At 37.4% G+C, this 22,174-nt stretch overlaps 1 protein-coding gene across 1 annotated transcript in view; it reads left to right on the top strand.

Annotated features, from left to right (window-relative positions):
- Positions 1–22,174, top strand: part of COL4A4 (collagen type IV alpha 4 chain) — a 69,928-nt gene that overhangs the window by 24,794 nt on the left and 22,960 nt on the right. Inside the window, exons 8-28 of the mRNA XM_013128543.3 lie at positions 1,330–1,398; positions 1,627–1,662; positions 2,429–2,491; positions 2,961–2,996; positions 3,167–3,208; positions 4,176–4,256; positions 5,523–5,576; positions 6,494–6,553; positions 7,171–7,215; positions 8,396–8,449; positions 12,257–12,326; positions 13,741–13,845; positions 14,452–14,616; positions 15,148–15,240; positions 15,568–15,731; positions 16,939–17,011; positions 18,298–18,404; positions 18,859–19,042; positions 19,823–19,891; positions 20,989–21,093; positions 21,623–21,841. Coding sequence (XP_012983997.1) covers positions 1,330–1,398; positions 1,627–1,662; positions 2,429–2,491; positions 2,961–2,996; positions 3,167–3,208; positions 4,176–4,256; positions 5,523–5,576; positions 6,494–6,553; positions 7,171–7,215; positions 8,396–8,449; positions 12,257–12,326; positions 13,741–13,845; positions 14,452–14,616; positions 15,148–15,240; positions 15,568–15,731; positions 16,939–17,011; positions 18,298–18,404; positions 18,859–19,042; positions 19,823–19,891; positions 20,989–21,093; positions 21,623–21,841 — 1,894 coding nt within the window. The remainder of the gene's footprint in view (positions 1–1,329; positions 1,399–1,626; positions 1,663–2,428; positions 2,492–2,960; positions 2,997–3,166; positions 3,209–4,175; positions 4,257–5,522; positions 5,577–6,493; positions 6,554–7,170; positions 7,216–8,395; positions 8,450–12,256; positions 12,327–13,740; positions 13,846–14,451; positions 14,617–15,147; positions 15,241–15,567; positions 15,732–16,938; positions 17,012–18,297; positions 18,405–18,858; positions 19,043–19,822; positions 19,892–20,988; positions 21,094–21,622; positions 21,842–22,174) is intronic.

Below are 22,174 nucleotides of genomic sequence, written 5' to 3'. Positions count from 1 at the left end.
TCTAGTCTACTGTAGTTGTATCCAGCTGCAGACAGCTGTAACTTTTCATTGTGTCATTCTAGGGATGAGTACTTTTTCTGTTTCATTCTAACCTCAGGATTTGAGCAGCCAGTATCAGGAAACAAGCACACTTTTAAAGTTATTGAATTCTGAAAAATAGTATTCAGTTTTATTAAAATTACTTAATAATTAATAATTATTGAAATAGTTAAGTGGTTACCTTAGGTAAATTATATCCCATACATTGGATTTCAAATGAGAAAACTTCAGAAGTAATATCTTAATATATCTGTTCTTCAGGTATGTACATATATATCATGCTCTCAACAGTCATTTGAGCATTACATTTGAATACTGCAAAAGCAATCATTCTACTAAGTCAGATAGAGGTTGCCAAGATTGGAAAAGTTTTATAAAAGATTCCGTAGAAAGCACCATGGGAACTTAGGTTTTAAATAAACAGGGCCTTTAGGCATCAGATTTTTATTTGTTTAATAGACTGTGAAACATAGTTCCTAATAGATGGAAGTGTTGAAGATTATGCATGTAACACAGTCCATACTTTCATCCGCAGTCCATGTATTCATCTTTTTAACTATATGTAGAATCACACTAGATTCTTCTAAATCACAGCATGATATTTTGGAGAAACCAGAGCATAGTGTTAAAATATTTACTGAAAGAAAAGGTAGGCATATGAGAATGCTGGAGAAGGACTCTTCATCAGGCAGTCTAGCAATAGGACCATGGGTAATAGATTTAAACTTAGGGAAGTTCAGGTTAGATATAAGGAAGAAGTTCTTTACTGTGTAAGGAAGAAGTTTTTTACTGTGAAGGTGGTGAGGCACTGGAACTGGTTGCCCAAAAAAGCTGTAAATGCTCCATCCCTGGCAGTGTCCAAGGCCAGATTGGACAGAGCCATGGGTGACGTGGTCTAGTGCAAGGTGTCACTGTCCGTGGCAGGCAGCATGGAACTAGCTGACCTTAAGGTCCTTTCCAACCCAAATCATTCTATGATTCTATATACTTGATACTAAAGGCAAGATTTGTGAAGATGGTAGAATATTGCAGTACCTAAAAACCAATCTAACAGAGCAGGAGTCCAGAAGCTGTGGGAAGGTGTTTTGGTCAGCTGTAAAGAAGGCAGTTTTACTTGAAGGATCTTGTGAGGTAAAAGAGCTGCAAAATGGTCATGCATGACTAGTGAATGACTTAGTGATGTAGGGACACCAGAAAACATAACTTGAGAAATTATTGTTCAGTCTCCATAAAAATGTAGTATATCAGTAAGTGTGTATCATGTTTCAAAAGACTTTTTTTTCTTTAAAGGGAAATCCAGGGCAAAAAGGAGAAAAAGGAAATTCAGTGTATGTTTCACATTTTGGAAAAGGACCTCCGGTAAGTATATGATTGTGAAAAAAATTGTATTTTGTAGGAAAGCATTCATGGTAAATGTAATTTTTCCATTACTCCTCATGCTTTAATAAAGCTTTGTGCAAAAAAAGAAAGATTAAAAGCAAATGTACAACTGGAACAGATAGCTTGTTACCTTAACAACTATAAAAAGTTAGAAAATACCCACAAAAAGCTTTTAATGATTCATTTGCAAAATGATTGCTGTTACAGGGAGACAGAGGTGATCCTGGACCCCCTGGCATGCCCGTAAGTACAGTCAGTGGGTTCTATAAATGCTTCTTGTCTTGAATATCTTTAAACTTTTCCTTCTTAGTGCAATAACAAAATGTTGGGGTTTCTTCCCTGCCTGCCTTATATGGCAAAATTCCTGAATAAAGTCTAACAAACATAGAGTCCTTATAGTCTGCCCCCATGACCAGTTCACACTGGGTTAAAAGCAGCAGAAACAGATGATAACCATCTGCACCAAGCAGTTGTTGCTCTGGTGCTCACAGTTTGCAAAATATTTTCTCCATTAAATTCAGAATGTGTAGAGAGGTGACACCTTCTTCAACAGTATCTGGAGGATCTCCCAAGAACATGTAGCATACACTACCATACTTTGGCCATAAAAACGTGTAAGAATAGAGAGTTTAATTTTGTTGCTAACACTCTTAATGGCTTTCAGTTCCTCTTCTTATGCCCTCTAAAAAATTATTCACTAATGAACTGTATCAAGTCCCCATACTGTAGCACAGTTACTGTAAAAGTATTATTTCAATCAGTTGATAACATATAACTGTGCATTGTCCAGTATCTGTACAGTACAATCCAGAAACTGGTGCTGAGCTCTAGTGATAGTGAGTTATAAGATGACAGTGACAGACATGGTATAAGCTTTAGATTGTGGGTGGAATGCAACGGCTAGTAGACTGAGTCTAGGTGACACAGGCATTTTGGAGGGACTAGTTTTGTGGAGAAAAGGGTAAGCTCTTGATATTTTCACAAACAGACTTTTTGCCATCTTTTGCAGGGACCTATAGGGTCGAGAGGTACACCGGGCCCATTTGGATACCCAGGCCAACCAGGCTTGCCTGTAAGATCATCACAGTTATATAGCCTTGCATTTTTAGGGCATGCATAAGTTCTGATTACCAATTTTAGAACTTGCCTTAATGGGAATCAAAGCCTAGAAATAATTTCTGAGGCAGATGATAAAAAAATAGATTCCTGCCTTACCTAATGAGTTTGGAAGTTCAGGAATTGGAGAATATATTGTTCCTTCCCATGCCTGGGTGAACACATTTCATCTGGCAGTCTGTGGTCATGGAGGAATGCTGCTACTGCTTTCTCCTTATTCCCTTTCCCCAAGGCCACCTTGTGGGAGTCAGGAAAGTGGGAAGCCAGAGTTCAGCCCTCCTGAAAGCACTGACCAGGTGAAGTAAACTGTGATTTCCCAAGAGGAAATTCTGCCTCTAGGTGCTGCTGGCAAGAGTATGCAATTTTCAGAGCAAAGCTGTCTAAATCAGACATACTAACTTGTTTGTCTTCATTCTCTTTTAAAGGGTATTCCGGGTTACCCTGGTTTGCCAGGTGAACAGGTATGCCATGATTTTCCTGAAGCTTTTAGTAAAAATAATAGATTAATTTATACAAATACTTGAAATGTCCCTTACAGTTGTTACTAAGTTTTTCAGAGGAGTTATTTGATTATATTCTAATGTCAACATTTTCTGATTATCTTCAACCTGTGTACTCTTTCTGTCATTAGGGAAATCCTGGTATTGGAGTGGATGGACAAAAGGGGGAGCCGGTAAGCAAACAAATATTATTAAATATATTATTGCTTAGAATTAGAAGTATAATAGAGCCTTGCTGGATTTCCTGGAACCCATTCATGCGCAGCTGTGTGCTCCCACTAATCATGTTAGAATGGAAGGAGAAGTAAAGTAAGTTATTGAATCAATAAATTCTGTGCAGAAGTGATTCCTTCAGTGAGCTGCATCAATCAGGGGTCTTCTGGACGTTTTGAAAAGCAACAATCAATGTGTTAGTTAGCTTTATATAGCAATTACCTTCTCTACAGACACTCCCTAAGTAATCAGAACACAACAGTACCCTCCAGTAACAGTGGCTATACCAGACCAGTCACTGAATCTCATCTCTTGCTATGTCCAGCAGCAGGTGCTAAGGGTTAAGAAAAGGAGAAGCACGTAGTAATGCACATAGTAATAGTTCCTCTCCCACTCTCCACCTATTAGTGTACTCAGGACTTACAGAACTAATGAGGAATATTTTTCTTCTATGAATTTGTCCAATGACAACTTGGAATTTATGCAAGTTTCTAACATGCACAACTTCCCATAGCAAATCAATAATTTCATCTTTGTAGTCACAAAGCTTTGTGCTGAAGGGCTTCAGCCGGAAACATGAGAGACTGTGTGCACACAAGAGATTTGCCAATCCTGTAACTATCTCCACAGCAGACTCAGAGCAGGAGCCATGAGTACAGAGATCTCATGTATCTATTTAGCTATAATGTTATTTTTAATGGTTGAAGAGAATAGGAGGGGATTAGGATTGTCAGACTTGCTCATCTGGGAAGACAGTAAAACACCTTACAAATGGCAATAGAAACCTTTTACCTACAGTTATTGGTACAATAACTTGTTCAATGAGTACAGGAATGTGTAATGCTGTAGTACATTAGGAAAACACGCTTAGTCTCACTGAAACATATGGAACAAAATGTCTCTCTGCTGTTCCTTTGACTTCCACAGGGTGACATTGGACTTCCTGGGCCACCTGGGTCACCACTGTTAGTTGGACCTCCTGGAGCTCAGCTCTTCAAAGGAGAAAAGGTGTTGTCTTCATATTTAACTGTGCTCAACTTGGCAAGTACAATCCGGTGATGTAATTTTTGAAGGATTGCATAATGCAAATCTTTCTTTCTGTAAGAAACCATCAGCTTCAGCAGAAATCAATCCTATTGTTCAGCACCCTTCCTACAGGCTTTCAGGAAGGAGAGCCCAAGTGTACTTTAGCTCATGTCCTTGAGGGAAGACTGTCTTGATGCAGAAAGGAGGTACTGCCCTTGCTTTGGTTTCCTTCACTTTTTGTCATTAGCAAATCATATTTCAGGTATCTCAGGTAAAGTTGGTTACTCTACTATTAAATCTCTTCTGTGGGCCTTCACTAACACATATTTTGCAGATCTTTGGCAATTATTCTCTTTGAAATTACTCCAATGTAATGTTTTGAACTATCAACTCTAACTTTTCTAGGCTTCTTTTTTAATGTGAAAATGAATTGTGATTTTGTTGTCTATTTTTAATGCACATCTCTGTTATTTACTGTAATACTTCAATATCACACCTACTGTAGCCACAATTGTGTACCTTAAAACATTATAATGTTTCTTTAAAAAGAACAGGAGTTACAAAAACTGCATTATGGAGCCCTATATTGAAGTCTCTTTGTCCTCAAGTCTGATTTGCTCGAATACACAAATTTAAGGTGAATTTGGCATTTCCAGCTGCTGCAGCTTCAACTCAAGGAACTGACAAATTTAAGATACTGGATTTTAGGCTTAGAATATGCAAATTGTTGCTATGTACAGGTGTATGAGGAAGGGGAAAAGGACCAAAAGAATTTATGTAAACTCTCCATATTACTGCCAAGTGTGATATATGCTGCTGTGCAACACGTGACGTGATCATGATAATGTAGCCAGCTATGCATCCCATTCAGATTGGGGCAGTGCACAAAAGTGTAGATTTATGAATGTGAATACTTGCATCAAACTAAATAGAGTAGCAAACAAAACAGAACTACTGTCATATATGCTTGTAGGAACAAAGCCCTGATTAGCAGGTCCTTGCAAATTAAAAGATGCATCTATCTCACTCCACAATCATTATTTTGGTTTGACAGACTTAACAGAAATGAAGATCAGTACATAATTATTCTTTATGTTCTTATATCTGGTACACCTAGAGGAAGATGCCTGATGCTTAAGAAAATACTATTTAACATTTATAATTCAGAATAGGACTTAAAATAAGTTAGACAGCACGTAAGAATGTCCTGCAAATTAATATACACAAAAACTTTCCTTGTATACATAGGGCCAAAAAGGACTACCTGGGGTAACAGGACACAGAGGGCCGCGTGGACCCAAAGTAAGTAATGTGATTTTTTTCTTTTTCTCATGATGCTGGCAAAGTCCTTTAAAAGCTCAAGGTGATGGAAGAAATAACAGCATTTGCACTGTGAAATTTAATCACCACCTATATCAGTGTGAAAGCAAAAATATTTCAAAACCCTTTCAAAAGCCTTTGAGTGTGTTTTAAAGGTATTTACTGAATGTTGCCTGGTAGCGAAAGGTCAGCAGTGTTTCCAGTTGGGCTATTGACACATAACAGACTGGGACTGTGAAGAAGATAGAAGCACAGATTATTTTTTATCAAGAAAAATAGAGAAGATCTGTGTGCTCTTAATGGAGCATGATGTATGTTTCCCTAAGCATGTTAGGGAAGGACTTCCACTTCAGATTACGGAAGTGCACTGGCATGAAACTACCAGGTCTCAGAAAAACAGAAGATAGTTTGGGACTAAAATGTTAACATTTTTATGTTAAAAAAATATTTAGCTTTGTAGGCAGAAGAAATTGGAAGCCTGAACATCACATTCTGATTTCTAAGTCTAGAACGTTTTCAGAAATTTATCTTCCATCATAAAACGACCACTGCTATTTAACACTGTAAAAACAGACAAAACTGATCTTTTTATATCAGATATACTTTGAAAAAGATGGATCTTATATGCATGGTCCATTACTAGCTGTCCATGTATATAATAGCATACTTTTTAGTTATAAGCAGGAACTTCGAAATTGATGCATCCCAAAAGATGCCCAGAGCTTTGCTACACAGGCCTGATAGCTGTGCTGTATGAAGTAAGCCCCAGTGACTGTGACTAGCAAGTGCAACAAGATCCATTAACCTAGTACATATATGACTTAACATACACAAAGACTAAAATTTCTGGTAAACTTCATCAAACATCTTGTTGAAACAAAATATTTTGAATGCTTCAGGGTGTACTTGGGAGAGGAGAGAAGGGTGAAAAAGGCATTCCTGGATTCCCTGGATTGAGGGTAAGGAAGTTGTGGAGTAAATTACTTCTCAAATTCACTATAATAAGGTTCATAATATATTTGGAAATCTAAGTTTACATTTCTAAGAAAGATTTTAAGTACCTTTTAAACTAATTTGTCATACTTTCTTTATAGAATATTTAGGAGTCCTGCCCTGGGACTCACCCTGTCCCATACTTAAACATAAGGTTATAGAGACTTTCTGTTCTTGGAAAGAAAGTAAATCACTGAGGTTATCCTCTAAATATTTAGAACTGCACTAAGCTTCTCTGCTTACTGTACCAACACAGTAATTATAATGTATTCCATACGTGTTTATGTCAGTTTTTTACAGCAGCTTGTGCTTGATTTGCTCATATGGAACAACATGTCCATTACTGTACTGGGTGCAGTATGATAGCAAATTAGGTGAAGGCCTGTCTGGTTTATTTTGGTCTATAGTTCGAATTCATACTCACCTCTCATATAAAGTCTTTGCAAAAACTTTGCAAAGTTTTTTTGAAAAATATCCTAAGTAATGATTTTCTGAGGAACGCTGACTGCTCAGCAATTCTGAATAGGTGTAATTCTGAATAAGCTTTTACTGTTTTAGCTTGCTTTCTACTTGCTTTTATCAGGGTGATCCTGGTTCTTATGGACCTGCAGGTTCTCCTGGAATGAAGGTAAGAATACATGAAGTATAAGCATCTCCCTAAGCAGTAGGATCAGTGAGATCTGTTGGGGTTTTTTTGTAGATTTCCGCAGATTTGGAAATTTTGCATACCTGCATACCTCACACTGCATTCCTTCCTTTCTCTCCTGCTGCCGGTGGTCACTGAATTTGTATGAACTCTTTGTCTTTGAATTACTGCTACTCTCTGAAATTTGGCGGAAATTGGCTAATGGGATCTGAAGTTGGAAGCAGGAGGAAAAGCCAGTGGGACACGCATACAGCATGATAAAATATGCAGCATGTTAACTTTGTTTACCATGGTGATATTGTGTAATTTTGTGTTATATGCATATTTTGTTCATTTTTATGGCTCAAAAAATTCCATGTTTGCTGTTATGTCTGCTAAATTTTAAGTCAGCAGCTTAAAACATCTTACTGGAATAAAGAACAACAGGTGTAGGTACATAGATCTCCATCTTGCCCTTTTTCCTAGCTCCTCTCCCCAGCTCATTTTCAAATCTAGTTAATGTAATGAACATGCTATTCGTAAATCAAATTAGTGTACAGGTATTTGCATTTAGACTTGTGTTCCAGGTGACTTTTATCTGCAAAATTATTTTTACTTTGATTTTGTTTTTTTTTTTTCTCTTTTTTTAACAACTGTCTGCTTAGAGAGTGTGAATACTCAATGGATGAGTGTATTAGTAAATCTTAAAAGGAAGGGCGCAGCTGATGTGCAGCTGCTTTCCATGCAATAATAGCATAAGAGGGTCATTCAGCAGATAGCAAAACTATTTCAGCTGTATTAAGAAGCCTATAAGAATCTGCTGGTTTGTATTCCAGCTAATTCTGTGCCCGGCTACACTGAATCCACTGACCATTGTCCAAATAACCAATACATGTTGTAAGTTTTTTGTTGTTTGTTAGGTTGGTGTTTTTTGGTTTTGTTTTTTTTTTTTTTGGGCGGGGGGGGGGAAGGGGAAGAGGGTGTGGGTTGTTTTCTGGTTTTGTTTTTTTTACCAGAAGAGAATCTATAAAACATACCATCTCTGGTACAAATCCATTTTCTGAAACAAAGTGTAGATGCTATTATAGGATGCCAGTATTATATGACTGCCTTACAGGGTTTTGTTCAATTAATTATATATCTTAACAGATTACTCAAATGATATTTATGTGATCCTTTCCAGGGGGAAACAGGATTTTCTGGGTTTCCTGGACAACCTGGCTACCCAGGCATGCAGGTGAAAAAAACCTAAAAACCCAACACATACACACACATGCATGTGTGCACACACACTCTGTTATATAAATGCTAATAAATTCTCCCAAATGAGCCTTCTTATCAGACCATTTCCTTCCATGCCGTAATAATTAAGTTTAAGATTTACTGTTTTCATGATAGTCATAATTACTCAACACTGAAGTAGTAAATAATGTAAGTAAACATTCCTGCTTGGTGCATATGAGGGTGGGAATTCGATTTTGTGTACCATATTACTTGGTTAATCCCAATTGCTAATAGCTTCCTTTAACTATACCAGTATAGCTATCTAATCCATAAATTGTCGCACTCTACAAGTTATTCATGAGTGAGCTGCATTCCCCACAGATATGGTAGTCAAAGTAACCTGCTATTTAGATAACAGTACAATCCTGTGAATTTTGGTATATCAACTAGTATGACAGTTGGCACCTAATGAGGTGGCAAAATTTGATTCACATGTGTTTGCTTGAATGACTAAATCTATTTGCATATGTTCAACCTGTTCACATAAATAGTTTCTCCAAGATGCTTACCAGAATGAAAACTTGACTCCTTTAACACCTACTTTGTTTAAACATTTCCTACTTTCAATCAGATGTCACTAGCCATTTTTTATTTTATAATTCATGATGCTTTCCATTACAGATTAGGATTGTGTCATAACTGGGGATCTAAGGAGTGAAAAAAGGAAAATATTTATCTGAAAAGAGCAGAAGAGGTGCTTAATACAATTTCAGAAGACCCAGGTGCCAGTCTAGTGACATTTCAGGATATAAGTTTATGGAATCCTCTTCTGCAGGCTACAGAACTGATGATCATACTGTAATTCTGACTACTGGAGCATATTGTAATTCTGACTGAAAACTAAAACTTGAATGATGGGAACTATTGTATTTACTATGGGATCTACAATGCTAAAGCACATTCAGACTGAGGAAAACCAGTTTTGGATCCTACTCTAGAATGAGCAAAGGAGCAGTGAGTCTAGCCAGGGGGAAGGTCTAGGGAAACACTGGGATAAGATCCCAGTGGTCAGCAGTATATAAGCAAGAGAAGTGAAATGCTGCAATGAGGAAGGTGGGTGGCAGGATCATCAGTAAAGACAGCAAAGTTGAAAAAGCTCATTGTGAAAGTTATTACCACAGTAAAGAGGATAAAACCACCATTGCAGAAATTGTGACACTAATGAACTCGGCTCTAAATATTCTGAAATACAAAAGTCAAGTGTTTATTTCCCTCTGAAATAGTCTTTATGGAAAGCTGCGTGTGAAATAGTAACTTTTCTTAAAGCACAGTTACTTACACCTGTGAAATGAAAGAAATGACACTTGACATTTGAGCAAGCTCTGTTATAAATTGAAGGTTAAAATTGAAACACCCTTCATAGTCTGTGATGACAAAAGGAAGTAACCCGTGGCTGGTGCAGACTTGCCCTAAGTAGTATATTGTTAAAGACACAGCTGAAAGAAGACAAATAAAAAGCAATAAACAAGTTTTAAAGAAGCAAGTTTACAAATGAGAAATGACAAGCACGTGGAGTAAATAAGTAAAAGTACAATAAAAACATTTGTTTTAGTCACAAGTGTACTTGTTTCAGTCAGAACAGGGGGAGGGTGGGGGCAGAAATTGCCCATGGATTTTCATTTTTCTCCCATTATCAGTTTCACAATTATGTGAGATCATTCAGATACTAATTAGAAACATTTCATGTCTTGTTCAAACACAAAAATCATTACAGTCCATTACTCCCCAAAAGTACAATCAAATCTTGTGTTTTGTTCTTAAAAAATACTCACCCTGATGTGCATATTGGTTTAGTTGGAGGGATCTATAGCAAACTTGAGCAAGACATTGCATAGACAGAACAATGTATTCTTCAATCTCTGTTGATTAGTCCACACACTGAGTACTTACTACCACTAAAAACAGTAAACAAAAAAAATAATTAATATATAAATTATACAAGGGAAAAGTTTAAATGCTTGCAGTAATGATTCAGAAAGATGAAATTACAATTGCTAATGCATGGAGCAAAAGAAAATGAATCAACTATAGACAACGACTTTAAAAGAGTCAGGTTAAGTCATATAGATACATCAAATCTGATTCCATATATGCTGTAGTTTTGCTTTGGGAACAAAGGGATAAATCTGATTATTCCTGAAAAGTGCAGATCCGCATAGACTGCATCAACTGTTCATCTGGCCTCACCAGGTGTTGCTTATGCTCTGCTAAAAATCACATAAACTGGTGGAACAATAATATAATTAAAAACCCTCCTGAGAATAGCCCATCCTCACATAGATTTTCTGAAACAAATGTGTTCAAATTCAGAGAGAATCGAAGATGCAGTCATATTTAAGAGAAAAAGAATCAGGGCAAAACCAGTTGCATTCAAAGTAGACTCATCTTTAAAAAAGTTTAACTGCTGCTTAAAAGAATGGACTTCAAGGAATTGCTGGCATATCTTTTGATCCATAAGTCTGGAGGATGTTAGCCATACTGAGTGGATCTTGAACATGAGCCAGCAATATGTCCTTGCTGCACAGGCAGCTGATGATATCCTGAGCTGCATTAGCAAAAGTATTGCCAACAGGCAAGGGGAAGTGATTCTTGCTCTCTATTCAGCACTGATCTCCAACCTTACATATATTCTAAAGCTGTATGGACATGGTCCTGGGCAACCAGCTCTAGGTGGTCTTGCTTGAGGATGGGGGATTGGACAAGATGACCTCCAGAGGTGCCTTCTAACCTCAACTGTTCTGTGATAAATATTAAAAAACACAAAATGCTTTATTCAGACAAAATACAAGGGAGGATAAGAGTCCTGCTTAAATCACCCTGAGACCATTTGTGTCTGCTACTAATGGAATGAGTCTCATTAAAATAATGAATGGTCTTTACAGGCAACGCAAAATGTTCCTTACCATTGACATTACATAAAGCTATCGAAATTTACAGAGCAAATACAATGTTTAATAATTAATATCAGTAAAACTGGTAAGTTTTGCAGGCCCAGTTCTCCTTGTCTGTGTTTGTCTGTGTCCTAAAATGCCCTGAACACCAGTCCCAGGAATGCAACCTCACTACCCAGTTCCCACATTCACATTCTTGTTTTTTCAGTTCCCATTTGCTGCAGAGAGTAGGGTTGGTTCCTAATCTACAAAGCAAAAAATCTAATACAGTTTGCCACATAAAAGAATTCCTTAAAGTCCACTTCACTTGCAATTCTAAATATCAAAATCCAAGCTAATCCTCCAAGCAGAAGTGATTTTCCCTGCCATTAGTACTCATTTTTATGTTTCCTGATGCAGACATATTAAACTTCTAAGAGCTTTAAGTATCTCTTACCATCAATAATATCTGTCAGACTGTAAAACCTCTTTTCTAAATGCTTATCTGTCATCATAGAAATAATTTCCAAATCCTTGTATAGAATTTTAAGGCAAATACTTACAGCCTGGTTGTTAAATCATACCATCTCAATAATATGGGTACTGATACACTGTAATAGATTCATCTTTACAATAAATGAATAAAATTAAATACAGCAGTCAAGTTCTGAAGAGTCAGATATATGCAATATTACTGGTTAGCCACTGGTATCTTGAAAGATAACAACTGTTTAAAATCATTTTTCCTGGTTTTAAATGCTACAAAATGCCAAAATTGAGTTCCCCGGTGATATATATCACATCCTCCACCCTTGATAAAATTTTCAGCTACATGTTAGCATATTACATATTTATAACTATCAGTAAAACTTATTGTTGGACTCTTACAGGGGGATCCAGGAGAAAAAGGCCCCCAAGGTCCTCCTGGAACTGTTGAAACTCTGCTGCTTCCTATAAAAGGTAGTAGTTAGTTTTAGTTAGTCTTTCTGTGGTATAAAATGGCTAGGATGTATTTTGCTAAAGTGTTTGAAAGTGATCATTGGGGATTAAGGCGACAAGATCATAAACTGTTATCTTCCTAGTGGTCATATTCTATGTCTGTTTCTCACTGATCTTACAGGAACTACATTAAGCATAAAAGTTTCAGATTAAATGTTTGCTGAAAGATCTTTATGCATACAGTCATAGCTAGGTCTTCAGGACTATCCCCAGTTATCAGATCTAAGCATATTTAAGAAATAGCTATTAAAAGTATGAAAAACTGGCATTCCCATTGTAGTTTAGAATTCCAATTTTCAAATTGTCAAGACACACAGATTTTAGACTGCAGTTCAACTTTCTATTGCTTAGGAGGTGTAAAATCCTGGAACTAGTACTCTCAACTGAATCACCTGTCAGTCTTATTACCTTCCTACCTAAATCTCACATTGGGTTTTTATGTCCCAGCTCCCTTTATTCCCACCTTTATAACCTAATTGGTGAAAAGGTGTTTGGAAGTTCTTATTTTGTAGCAGTAGGCAGTGGGAAACAGCCAAGCCTGCTGCCTAAATGGGAGCACTTTGAAAACCTGTACTGTAAAAGCATTTTAACAGAGATCTTATCATAAATTATATTTCTAGTGAAGCAAATACTAATTGTGAACACAACCTCAGTTCAGCAGAACTTCCCCATTTCATAAAGGCTTCATCCAAAAACCAGTTCAGTTTGTTTTCCATTGGTTTCTGTGGGTTTCCAGCTCATGAAACGAACCCCATGCTTAATCTTTCAAGTAACATTTAATTATGCGCGTTGTGTGTGAGTGGATACATTCTTCAGAAAAAGAAGCCTTTAGCATAATTGTTTGAGAACAGAACTGCTACCAATATTTTGTTTTTCCAAGTTAATGGAGCTCTTTATATCTGATTAGAGTTTTCTTTGTCACAATGTAATTAAAATTTTTAAATTTATTCCTTATAGCAATTTTGAAAATACACTTTTTAAAATCCAGATGATTTCAGCTGGGATAATCCTGAAATGACCTCTCTGTGTGCACTGCAGAACATGAGATGCACTTTTACTTTAAATGCTGTATGTAGTTGTTTTGTGAAAATACTTCTCTTGGCATTCTGAAATATGTAGCACAAAGATGCTACTGCAGAGCGATGAAGAGTTAAGACCATGCCAACAAAATGGGCAGGAATCCGTAGAAAAATAACCAAATCCTCCCAGCTAAAAATTTAATTGTAACACATTTTAAAATATTCCATAAAGACTAAAGTTACTGCATTTTACTTTTGTGTGGTTCCCAAGTTATAATTTTTTTGCGGTTTTATTTAGATTTTAGCTGACAATTGCATAAGATGTTCAGTTCACATGTTGTTATAATTCCATGTAGGTCCACAAGGAGATCCTGGATTTCCGGGTCCTGCTGGTGAGACAGGGTCAGTTGGACCAATTGGGCCTGCAGGCCTGCTAGGAAGACCAGGAGAGGATGGAACAAGTAAGTAAAGTAGAGAATAAAATGTGAACTATATACCAGTAGTAGAGAAAGCAACTAAAAGCAGCCAAGAAGAAGCTGTTCTTTGTTCTTGCTCGATGTAAATCACCAACAGTAAACTCTACAGACTTCAAGAATAATTTTAGCTCACCATGTAGTGGCCAAAAAAGAAAAAAAATATTCCAAACAAAACATGAGGAATTACTAGAAAAGGAAAAGAAGATAAAGCAGGATGCTGCCATGAACTGTAAGTCCATGGCATGCCTGTATCTGGACTGCTGTGCTAAGAAATTCTATTCTCCACCTCAAAAAGATATAAAGGAAGGTGATGATGATGATTTTGCTCTGTATAAGGAGCTAGAATAACATGAGTGTCTGGAAAAGAGATAATGGAGAGAAGAAAAAGCATTTGAAAGTCTATTGCAGGAGCCTCTTTTCCTGGGAAAAACCTAAAGATTTACATTTGTTGTTTTGTTTGGGTTTTTTTTTAAATATATATAGAAACTATTCTTCATGACAGTTCTGAACAGACTATCGTGTCTTCCTTAATATCTTGTGGTAATAGTTAACATAAAACTGTATGGGCCATATAACAGAATTTTTTTATAGGTCTGCCTGGCCTGCCAGGAGTAAGTGGGGCAGCAGGACCTCAAGGTTTTCAAGGTGACCCTGGTTCTCCTGGAACAGGTGAATCAATCCCAGGAAGATCTGGATTTCCTGGACCACCAGGCCTACCAGGACAGCCAGGAAGACAAGGCTTACCCGGACCACCCAGTATGTTCAACAGCAATTTATATGGGAAGAATATAATTCTGCGTATTAATGGATTCATTGATTTTGTTGGTCCTACAAAAACATAAATGTGAAATTTTGACAGATACATCAAACTTAACATGTGATGTAGAATATGTTTTTCCCATTAGTTTTCAAAGTTTTGTGTATGATAAACCCATAAAAGTAACATACATATAATAAATCTCTAAAAATATATCACCTAAAGTTAAAATCACAGCAAACTGTAGAGGAAACCCAAATTGGCATCCTTTCGTAAAGAAACAGGAGTCACAAAGTTCTGAAGTAGAAAAGGGAAGAAACAGTGGTCATGAAAAAACAGCACATTAACATCAGCTCTAGCCAGACTGCCTCTTCTAGTATGATATATAAGCAGTGATTTGTAAAGCATTTCCTAAGATCCTCTATCTTTTCATGTGAGGATAACAGAATAAGGAAGTGGAGAACACATGGCCTAAGCTGTGGAAACAGTCAACCTGATTTATACTAGCTTTACAATATATTTCTTCAAAGGTGTGGTCTGTACTGACAGAGGGATCCCTGGAGAACCTGGAATAAAAGGTCAGATGGGCCTTCCAGGAAGAAAAGGGGAAAAAGGAGAAAAGGGTAAGTATGCCTGGAGAGCAACAATTTGAGACCTTTGCCAGGTGTATCAGACCTGAATTTGCGAGTTTATGTTAACTTGGAGAATGAGGCCCATCAAAGTGTAGAATTAAATGGCCTGTTGGCACTGGGGCATCTAAGTCAGTAGGGTCACGTCAGTGCAGCAACTATTCAGCACTGTAAAAAAAGACTGATATGCTTCATTCTTTTGAAGACCATAATGAGAAAACAGTGGTCTGTGCACTACTCACACAAAATAAAAGGTCAGTATTATATATTTGTGCATTAATTTTGCAACTGTTTCAGTGTAATTTTGATACTTTCATGTAGGAAATCAAGGCCTCTGCTCATGTAGTGCTGGTCCTCCTGGTTCACGTGGTATGCAAGGACTTCCAGGCACTCAAGGAAGGAAAGGACATATGGGATACCCTGGAAGAGATGGAGAAAAGGGTGACCCAGGCTTATCTGGTGCAATGGGGTCACCAGGGCTCCCTGTGAGTAGTTTTTGTGAGCTTCAGTAAATGAGTAACATCAAGCTACCACTTACACAGAAGATATTTAAGCAGAGTGGTGGAGAAACTGCTCTGGAAAAATATCTGAAAGTTTTATCTATTTTTGTTTACTATAGGCATGCTGAAAGGTGCATTTTATTAGCTTCTGTCTGATTTCCCTTGCAGCAGTGAGCAGAGTTTTACACTGAGGGACAGAATCCCATGCTGTGTTTGTGTGGTGGTGAGGAGGCTTAGGAAAGCTGGTGAATGGGCATCTTGTTTTGTTTTGACTTGGTTTTCTTTTAGTTCTGAATACCCATTGTTTTTCTTGAAAACACAGAAGATGCACAGATTGCTCCAGTGAAAATGATTTTTTAGTTATTTCAGAGGAAAGCGTTTCCAGCAAAACTTATTCAAGGCAAAGAATTTGCATGATGCCAGCAGGTCAAGATGGATTTTATGTCAACATCCACTGGGGGGTGTGCAGAGTCTGAAGAAAAGGGACCCTTTTTTCAAGCATTTCAAGCCATTTTTTAGTTCCCTTTTTTAGAAAATTACTGGAAAAGCTTAGTTTATCTGCTATGTTTATTTTATGAGGCAGAGCATCTACAATTATGATAGGTAAACAGCACTCTGCTTGGAGAACTCAGAGCACAAATCAGCATAAACATCTAGAAAAGAACTTCTTTTCCCCTCTAAACCTGTCAAGTCATAGATTCTGCTATGAAATTTCTTACTGGCAGCTCTGCAGCCTTTCTCTCAGCAAAAAAAAAACAACACTTACCTGCTTACTTCTGGGAGGACAGCATCATCTGGCAGCCACCATACTCCAGAGATTATCTTCTGTGTAGCCTTGGTGGATTGTGCGATGAGGCCTGCAATGGGAAGAGTTTATGAACCATTTGTAACTTTATATGCTTGCATTTAAAGCCACAGCTGTATATGGCCATGGACACAATTATTCTAGCATTACAGTTTCTTATAGTTGCGCATTTGGTAGAGTCAAGCTGAAAAGGCCAGAGGCCATTACACACCTCTTTACAGATGTCAAAAGAGATAAGCATTTCTTTTTGGCATCCTACTGTACTTGGTCTGGTTGTGGGCAAATAATGCATGAACAAGAGGTGGATCTCAAATTTTCTTCTCAATCTCCACATTGATTCGTTCCTGGAGATAACTGGCAAATTTTATGTTTTTTGTCAATTTTAAGGGGCCACCCGGCTCTTCTGGACAGCATGGTGAAAAAGGAGAGAAGGGTGATCCAGGGAGAGTTAGAATAAAAGGTAAACACACATTTCATCATTAGCATTTTTGTTTTCTATACGCTGCCTGAGCAATAGTGTGGGAAAACCACATTCATCTATTCTAATAAAGTCATTAGTTTAGTAAGTTACTGAAGCCTATAGGTCATGTATATCTAAACTGCTTTCTTGGTATCATCTTGTTCATTTTCTTCTTGCTAAACACAAGATCCACAGAGTGTTATGTGCTTTTTACTGTATGTCTGAGCTGTAAAACAGATTTAATGGCTTGTTATTAATGCTAACAAATGACTTTACATGTCACATGATTGATAATCAGGGTCTTTCAGAGGTCTCTATAGCAAAGACTAAGCAGAATACAGTTACCGTGAAAGCAAAAGAAATATTGTACAGCAGCCACCTCTTGAAGTGCCATATGCCAGTAAGCCTAACTGTTATCTCAACTAAAACTACCAACACCCTGCTTGGGAAAAACTCAAAGTCTCAATGGCTATTCAGATTCCTGTTGCTTATTCTAAAAATTACCCTTCACCAGGCATTGAAGAGAAACAATAGGCCACCAGTTGCACAACTGAAATTCTTACAATTAAACAGATCAAAACCTCTCCACAGTTATGGTTATGATTTACAAAAGCAAAAGAAACAGAGAACAACAAAGTACAATAAAGTACAACAATCCGATTGCAAAGCTTAGTTAGAAATGCTAAACTAATTATTCAGACAAAAGATGGTCCATCTTATTGTTTGGGGAAAGTTAGCTTAGCTCTTGATGCCTGTGTTTGTTTACAGATGTTGGAGCAGTGCAAAACATTTGCTGTTTATTTACAAAGCATTTCTTGACACAGCAAAATGAATCTTTGGGTTAGACTATTTTTATTGTCCTTTATGCAAAAATTATTTTCATAAATATCAGTGCAAGAGAACTCTAGGGGTAAATAAAATTAAAAACCAGAACAACCCTTGTGGGAATATTGATTCAAATATTCTACATCATATGGCATTGCTGTATCTTAATTTCAGTGAAATTAAGAACAAAACTGAGTGATTTAAGTAACAAAATATTTTCACTCTGTATATAACATATTCTTTTGGCCATATTCTTTTGGTGTCTGTAAACAAGTCTTTGCAGGCAGACCTGTTGTTTCAACGAAGTGTCCAACTACATACTGCCTTCCTGAGAACTGGAAATTGTCATACTGATGGGATGGTTACCCATTTACCTGAGCAAAATTACCTCTCCCCCTCCCCCCTAAACTCACTGCAATTATTACACCACTTTTTTTGGGTTTTTTTTTAATTATTTTAAGGAACAAAGGGTGAAAGAGGTCCTGCTGGGGTTCCAGGATTTCCAGGTCAACGAGGTAATGATGGCCGAGATGGGGAACTAGGATTGCCTGGGGAAAAAGGAGCTGAGGTATGTTTGCCTTACTCAGATTTTATTTTTTTTTTTCATTTCAGTTAACATATTATCTTATGAAAGGGCCAGCTACTTCATGAAAAGCATCATTTTATTCCAAATTCCTAGCACATTAATTACGTTTATCATTATATGTTAGCCTAGACCAAAAATCATAGTTTTTATCAGTTGAAGATTTCCTTGGAAGTATTACTGTTTGTTTTGGTATTCCTGAATGTAATTTTTGCATACTCTGTGCCAATATTATGGGATCAGGAAGACCTAAAAAACCTACAAAACTCTATCCTTTGTTCCTATTGCCTCTGAATATTTAAAACTACTACTATCATCCATGTCACTTTATTGTGGAAGAGTGGTTTCTCTAGATAATTGTCTAACATGGCTTTTGATAGTCAAAGAGAGGAAAGAAATTAGTTCTTGTTATTTCTTATCAACAATTTCTTTCTTTAAGGGTGATTCTGGAGTACCACTACCAGGTGATAAAGGATTGCCTGGGGTCCCCGGCCTTCCTGGGGTAAAAGGACAAATGGGATTGCCTGGTTTGGGGTTTCCTGGCCCTCCAGGACTCAGAGGCAGCCGTGGAGACCTTGGTGATACTGGTAATATTGGGCCACCTGGTCCGAAGGGCCAGAAAGGTAATTTGAATGTTTACATTAAGAACAAAATGACAAAACACATGTTTGGTAGCATCCATTACAGTTTCATATGTAATCTGTACAGTGTTACTCATTTATAGTGAAAATCAATTTTGGCAACCTTAGTGGTCATGTGAAATATGGCCACTGAAAGGTACAATATTGTCAGCATTCAGCAACAGACACTAGCTAGAATATGAATTGCTAGAGGCCTTAAACCTGCAAAGTGCCACTCAGAGTGCACACTGTCAGAGGAATTATTTTCTGGAGTGAATAGTATTCCTGAGTGTAAGGATTTGCAAGGCAATACTTTTTTGCTGAAGGAGCAGGAAAATACAGCTGACACTTCAGGCTTGGTCTGTTTGGTTTTATTTTTTTTAAATCCCTACCAAAATTAGAAATAAAAAGAAATCTATACTGATAGCTATACAAATGAAACAGAAACATACATAGAATTGAGATGAAAATATTATTTCTTTCTTGCAACAGAGTCCATCGTGAAGACAAATTTCTGCAACAAGTAAAAAATATCTTCATCTTAACAGAACACAGCTGCATTTGAATCATTACCAATATTCTATACAAAATAAGTGTAAAAAATATATTTTAAGATCCTCCATCAAACCTTAAGTAACGTGAAAATGGCAATGTGCATAGAAGTCCCTTCTCTTTGCCTTTGCACATCTAGTTGGTTACTTCCACAGAACTATTACAGTAAGTGTTCAGACTCCATTTATTCTAAAACCAAGTATGTCACTTTCTTTCTCCCTCTTGCTTCAGGTGAGACTGTCCGCATTTCATTACCATACCCTGGAAATCCAGGTCCCCCAGGTTTTAAAGGTGTTCAAGGTATGTTTACAGATAGAATTTTGGGGGTTAACTAAAACAGAGCTTTTAATTACTAATTTAAAAAGAAGCTATCCTAAAAAGATACTCTGTTCTAGTTTTTCAACAGGTATAGATCTCAAAATGTAAAACTGCAAATACACAGGAATATACTCATCTAATAGACACAAGGGCCACATGGCTTCAGCTTGCATGATCAAAAGGTGTGCAGGCTGCCTCCATAGAAATGATTAAATGACGGTCACTTGAAACTCTGTCCTGCCTCAACTAAAATGCATGAGACAGTTTGTAAAATACACAGATGGCCGAGTCAGATAAGACCTGGCATATGTACATCTGGACACCAGGGGAAGAAAAGGTGTGCAAGGCAAAGATACGCTGCAAGTCTGTAATTTCTAAAACTATGCTGCTTATGGCAAGTTGCAATTGAGCCCTGAAATCTGAATACTTACTACCAGTACTTCAACTTGTTCAGCTTAATTTAAATTCAAAGAACTCATCCAGGAACTGGCAAAATGTTGCTTGTGATCACCTCAAAAACATTTGAAATATCCCAGAAAATCCGCATCAGAATAAATGGAGTCTGATACTGGATTTTCAAGATGTTTAGCATGGTATTACACAGTTCCTTGACAACAGTATTATGTGTGGTAGCCAAAATTTATACAGACATGAAAGAACAGGAATTAGCATATTGAGCTCATCTGCACCATTCCAGATACAGCATATATCACAGAAGAATATAAGAATTTGAGTTTACATCTGCCATTCACTCAATGACACTGTCATTCATGTCAATAGGTTAATATTGTTGATGTCCTGAAACATCAAAATATTATAGCAGACATGCTTTTTTTCTAATTTACTCTGGTGACTTGCAGTCTGAGGTTTATTGATTAGGGAGCAAGTCCATTTAGAAAAACAGCAAACATGGATTTTGTTGTGACTTGTGTGGCCACTCTTGCCCAAAATATTAGAAGCAGATGAAATCCCCTTGTCTTCAAAGGACATGAATTTGCATGGGATAAAATGCAATATTTTTCCATAGGTCACACATTTTAGAGCTCTGTCAGTTTTTACATATTTCCTTCCTTTTCCAGGACCAAAGGGTTTAAAAGGACTCCCCGGTCATCCTGGACCAAAAGGCTTTGATGGGCAAAAAGGCTATCGAGGCAGGCCAGGAGCAGGAATCCCTGGGCCAGAAGGTAAATTGTGCTTTTCTCAATACAGGAGACTGCTGGTCAAGCTGTAATGCATAAATGCAGGGAAAGGTAGCTAACATAGTAGAAAAGATCATGGAAGAGCATTTCATGAAAGCTAATGGAAAAGAAATCTTTACCAGTTTCCCTTACCTTCCTGCAGCATTGCAGGTGCTGCAATAACTTCAGTTTCAGTGTCCAGAGAGGAAGTGTTCTAAGAAAGCTGAAAACAAGTAGTATCATTTTAACAAAGGGATTGAACTGAACAAGAGTGAGAGCACACAAGATAGATGCTGCCCCAAAGGAAACCACTGCCACTTCCCTTAATAATTACCTCCTGTATCATTAGCTGTAAATGAGAAACCTGAAACTTAATGTATGTTATTTTTTTATGCAAAGTCATAATTCTGGTTAAATTATAATATCCCACAGGTTTTTGGGAAAAAAAAAAAAAACAAAACCAGAAACAAACCACAAACAAAACTGAATTGTGCCTTATTTATGCCTTATTTGAATTTAAAAATCGTATCAACAGGCTTTCGAGGCAAAGTTGGTGATCCTGGTGATGAAGGTGAAAGAGGATCTACAATTGATGGTAAAGATGGCCCTCCAGGTCCACGTGGCATAGATGGTCAGAAAGGTGTTGCAGGTGATACCACATATGGTCCTCCAGGAATCCCAGGCAACAGAGGACTGCCAGGACCCCCTGGTGCACAAGGAGCAAGGGGTGATCCAGGCATTCCTGGGCCTCAAGGTATGAGCCAGTTTTTATAAAGCAATTCCCATGTGTTCAAAGAGGAAAATCCATGCAAAGTTGGTCCTGACTCAGATAAAACTTACTCTTTTACCTGGATCCACAATGGTGACTGCAAATGGTATGCCCTATTTTTCATTTACATCTTTTAAGTTAAGGTTGATCAGCCACTAAGGAGATCTGCACTGCAGGAAGGGGAAGATGCTTTTACCCAGTCTGTGGAGTAACATTGCACCTTCCTATTCTTACTACTGTTACTTGCTGCCTGGCAGCCATCTGTGCTTAGGGCCTCCTGCTACACCACACAGACAATCCCTTCATCAGACTGTTTAT

This window comes from Melopsittacus undulatus, chromosome 6, assembly GCF_012275295.1.
Source record: "Melopsittacus undulatus isolate bMelUnd1 chromosome 6, bMelUnd1.mat.Z, whole genome shotgun sequence".
NCBI lineage: Eukaryota > Metazoa > Chordata > Aves > Psittaciformes > Psittaculidae > Melopsittacus > Melopsittacus undulatus.
This window is presented reverse-complemented; position numbering and strand designations above follow the sequence as displayed.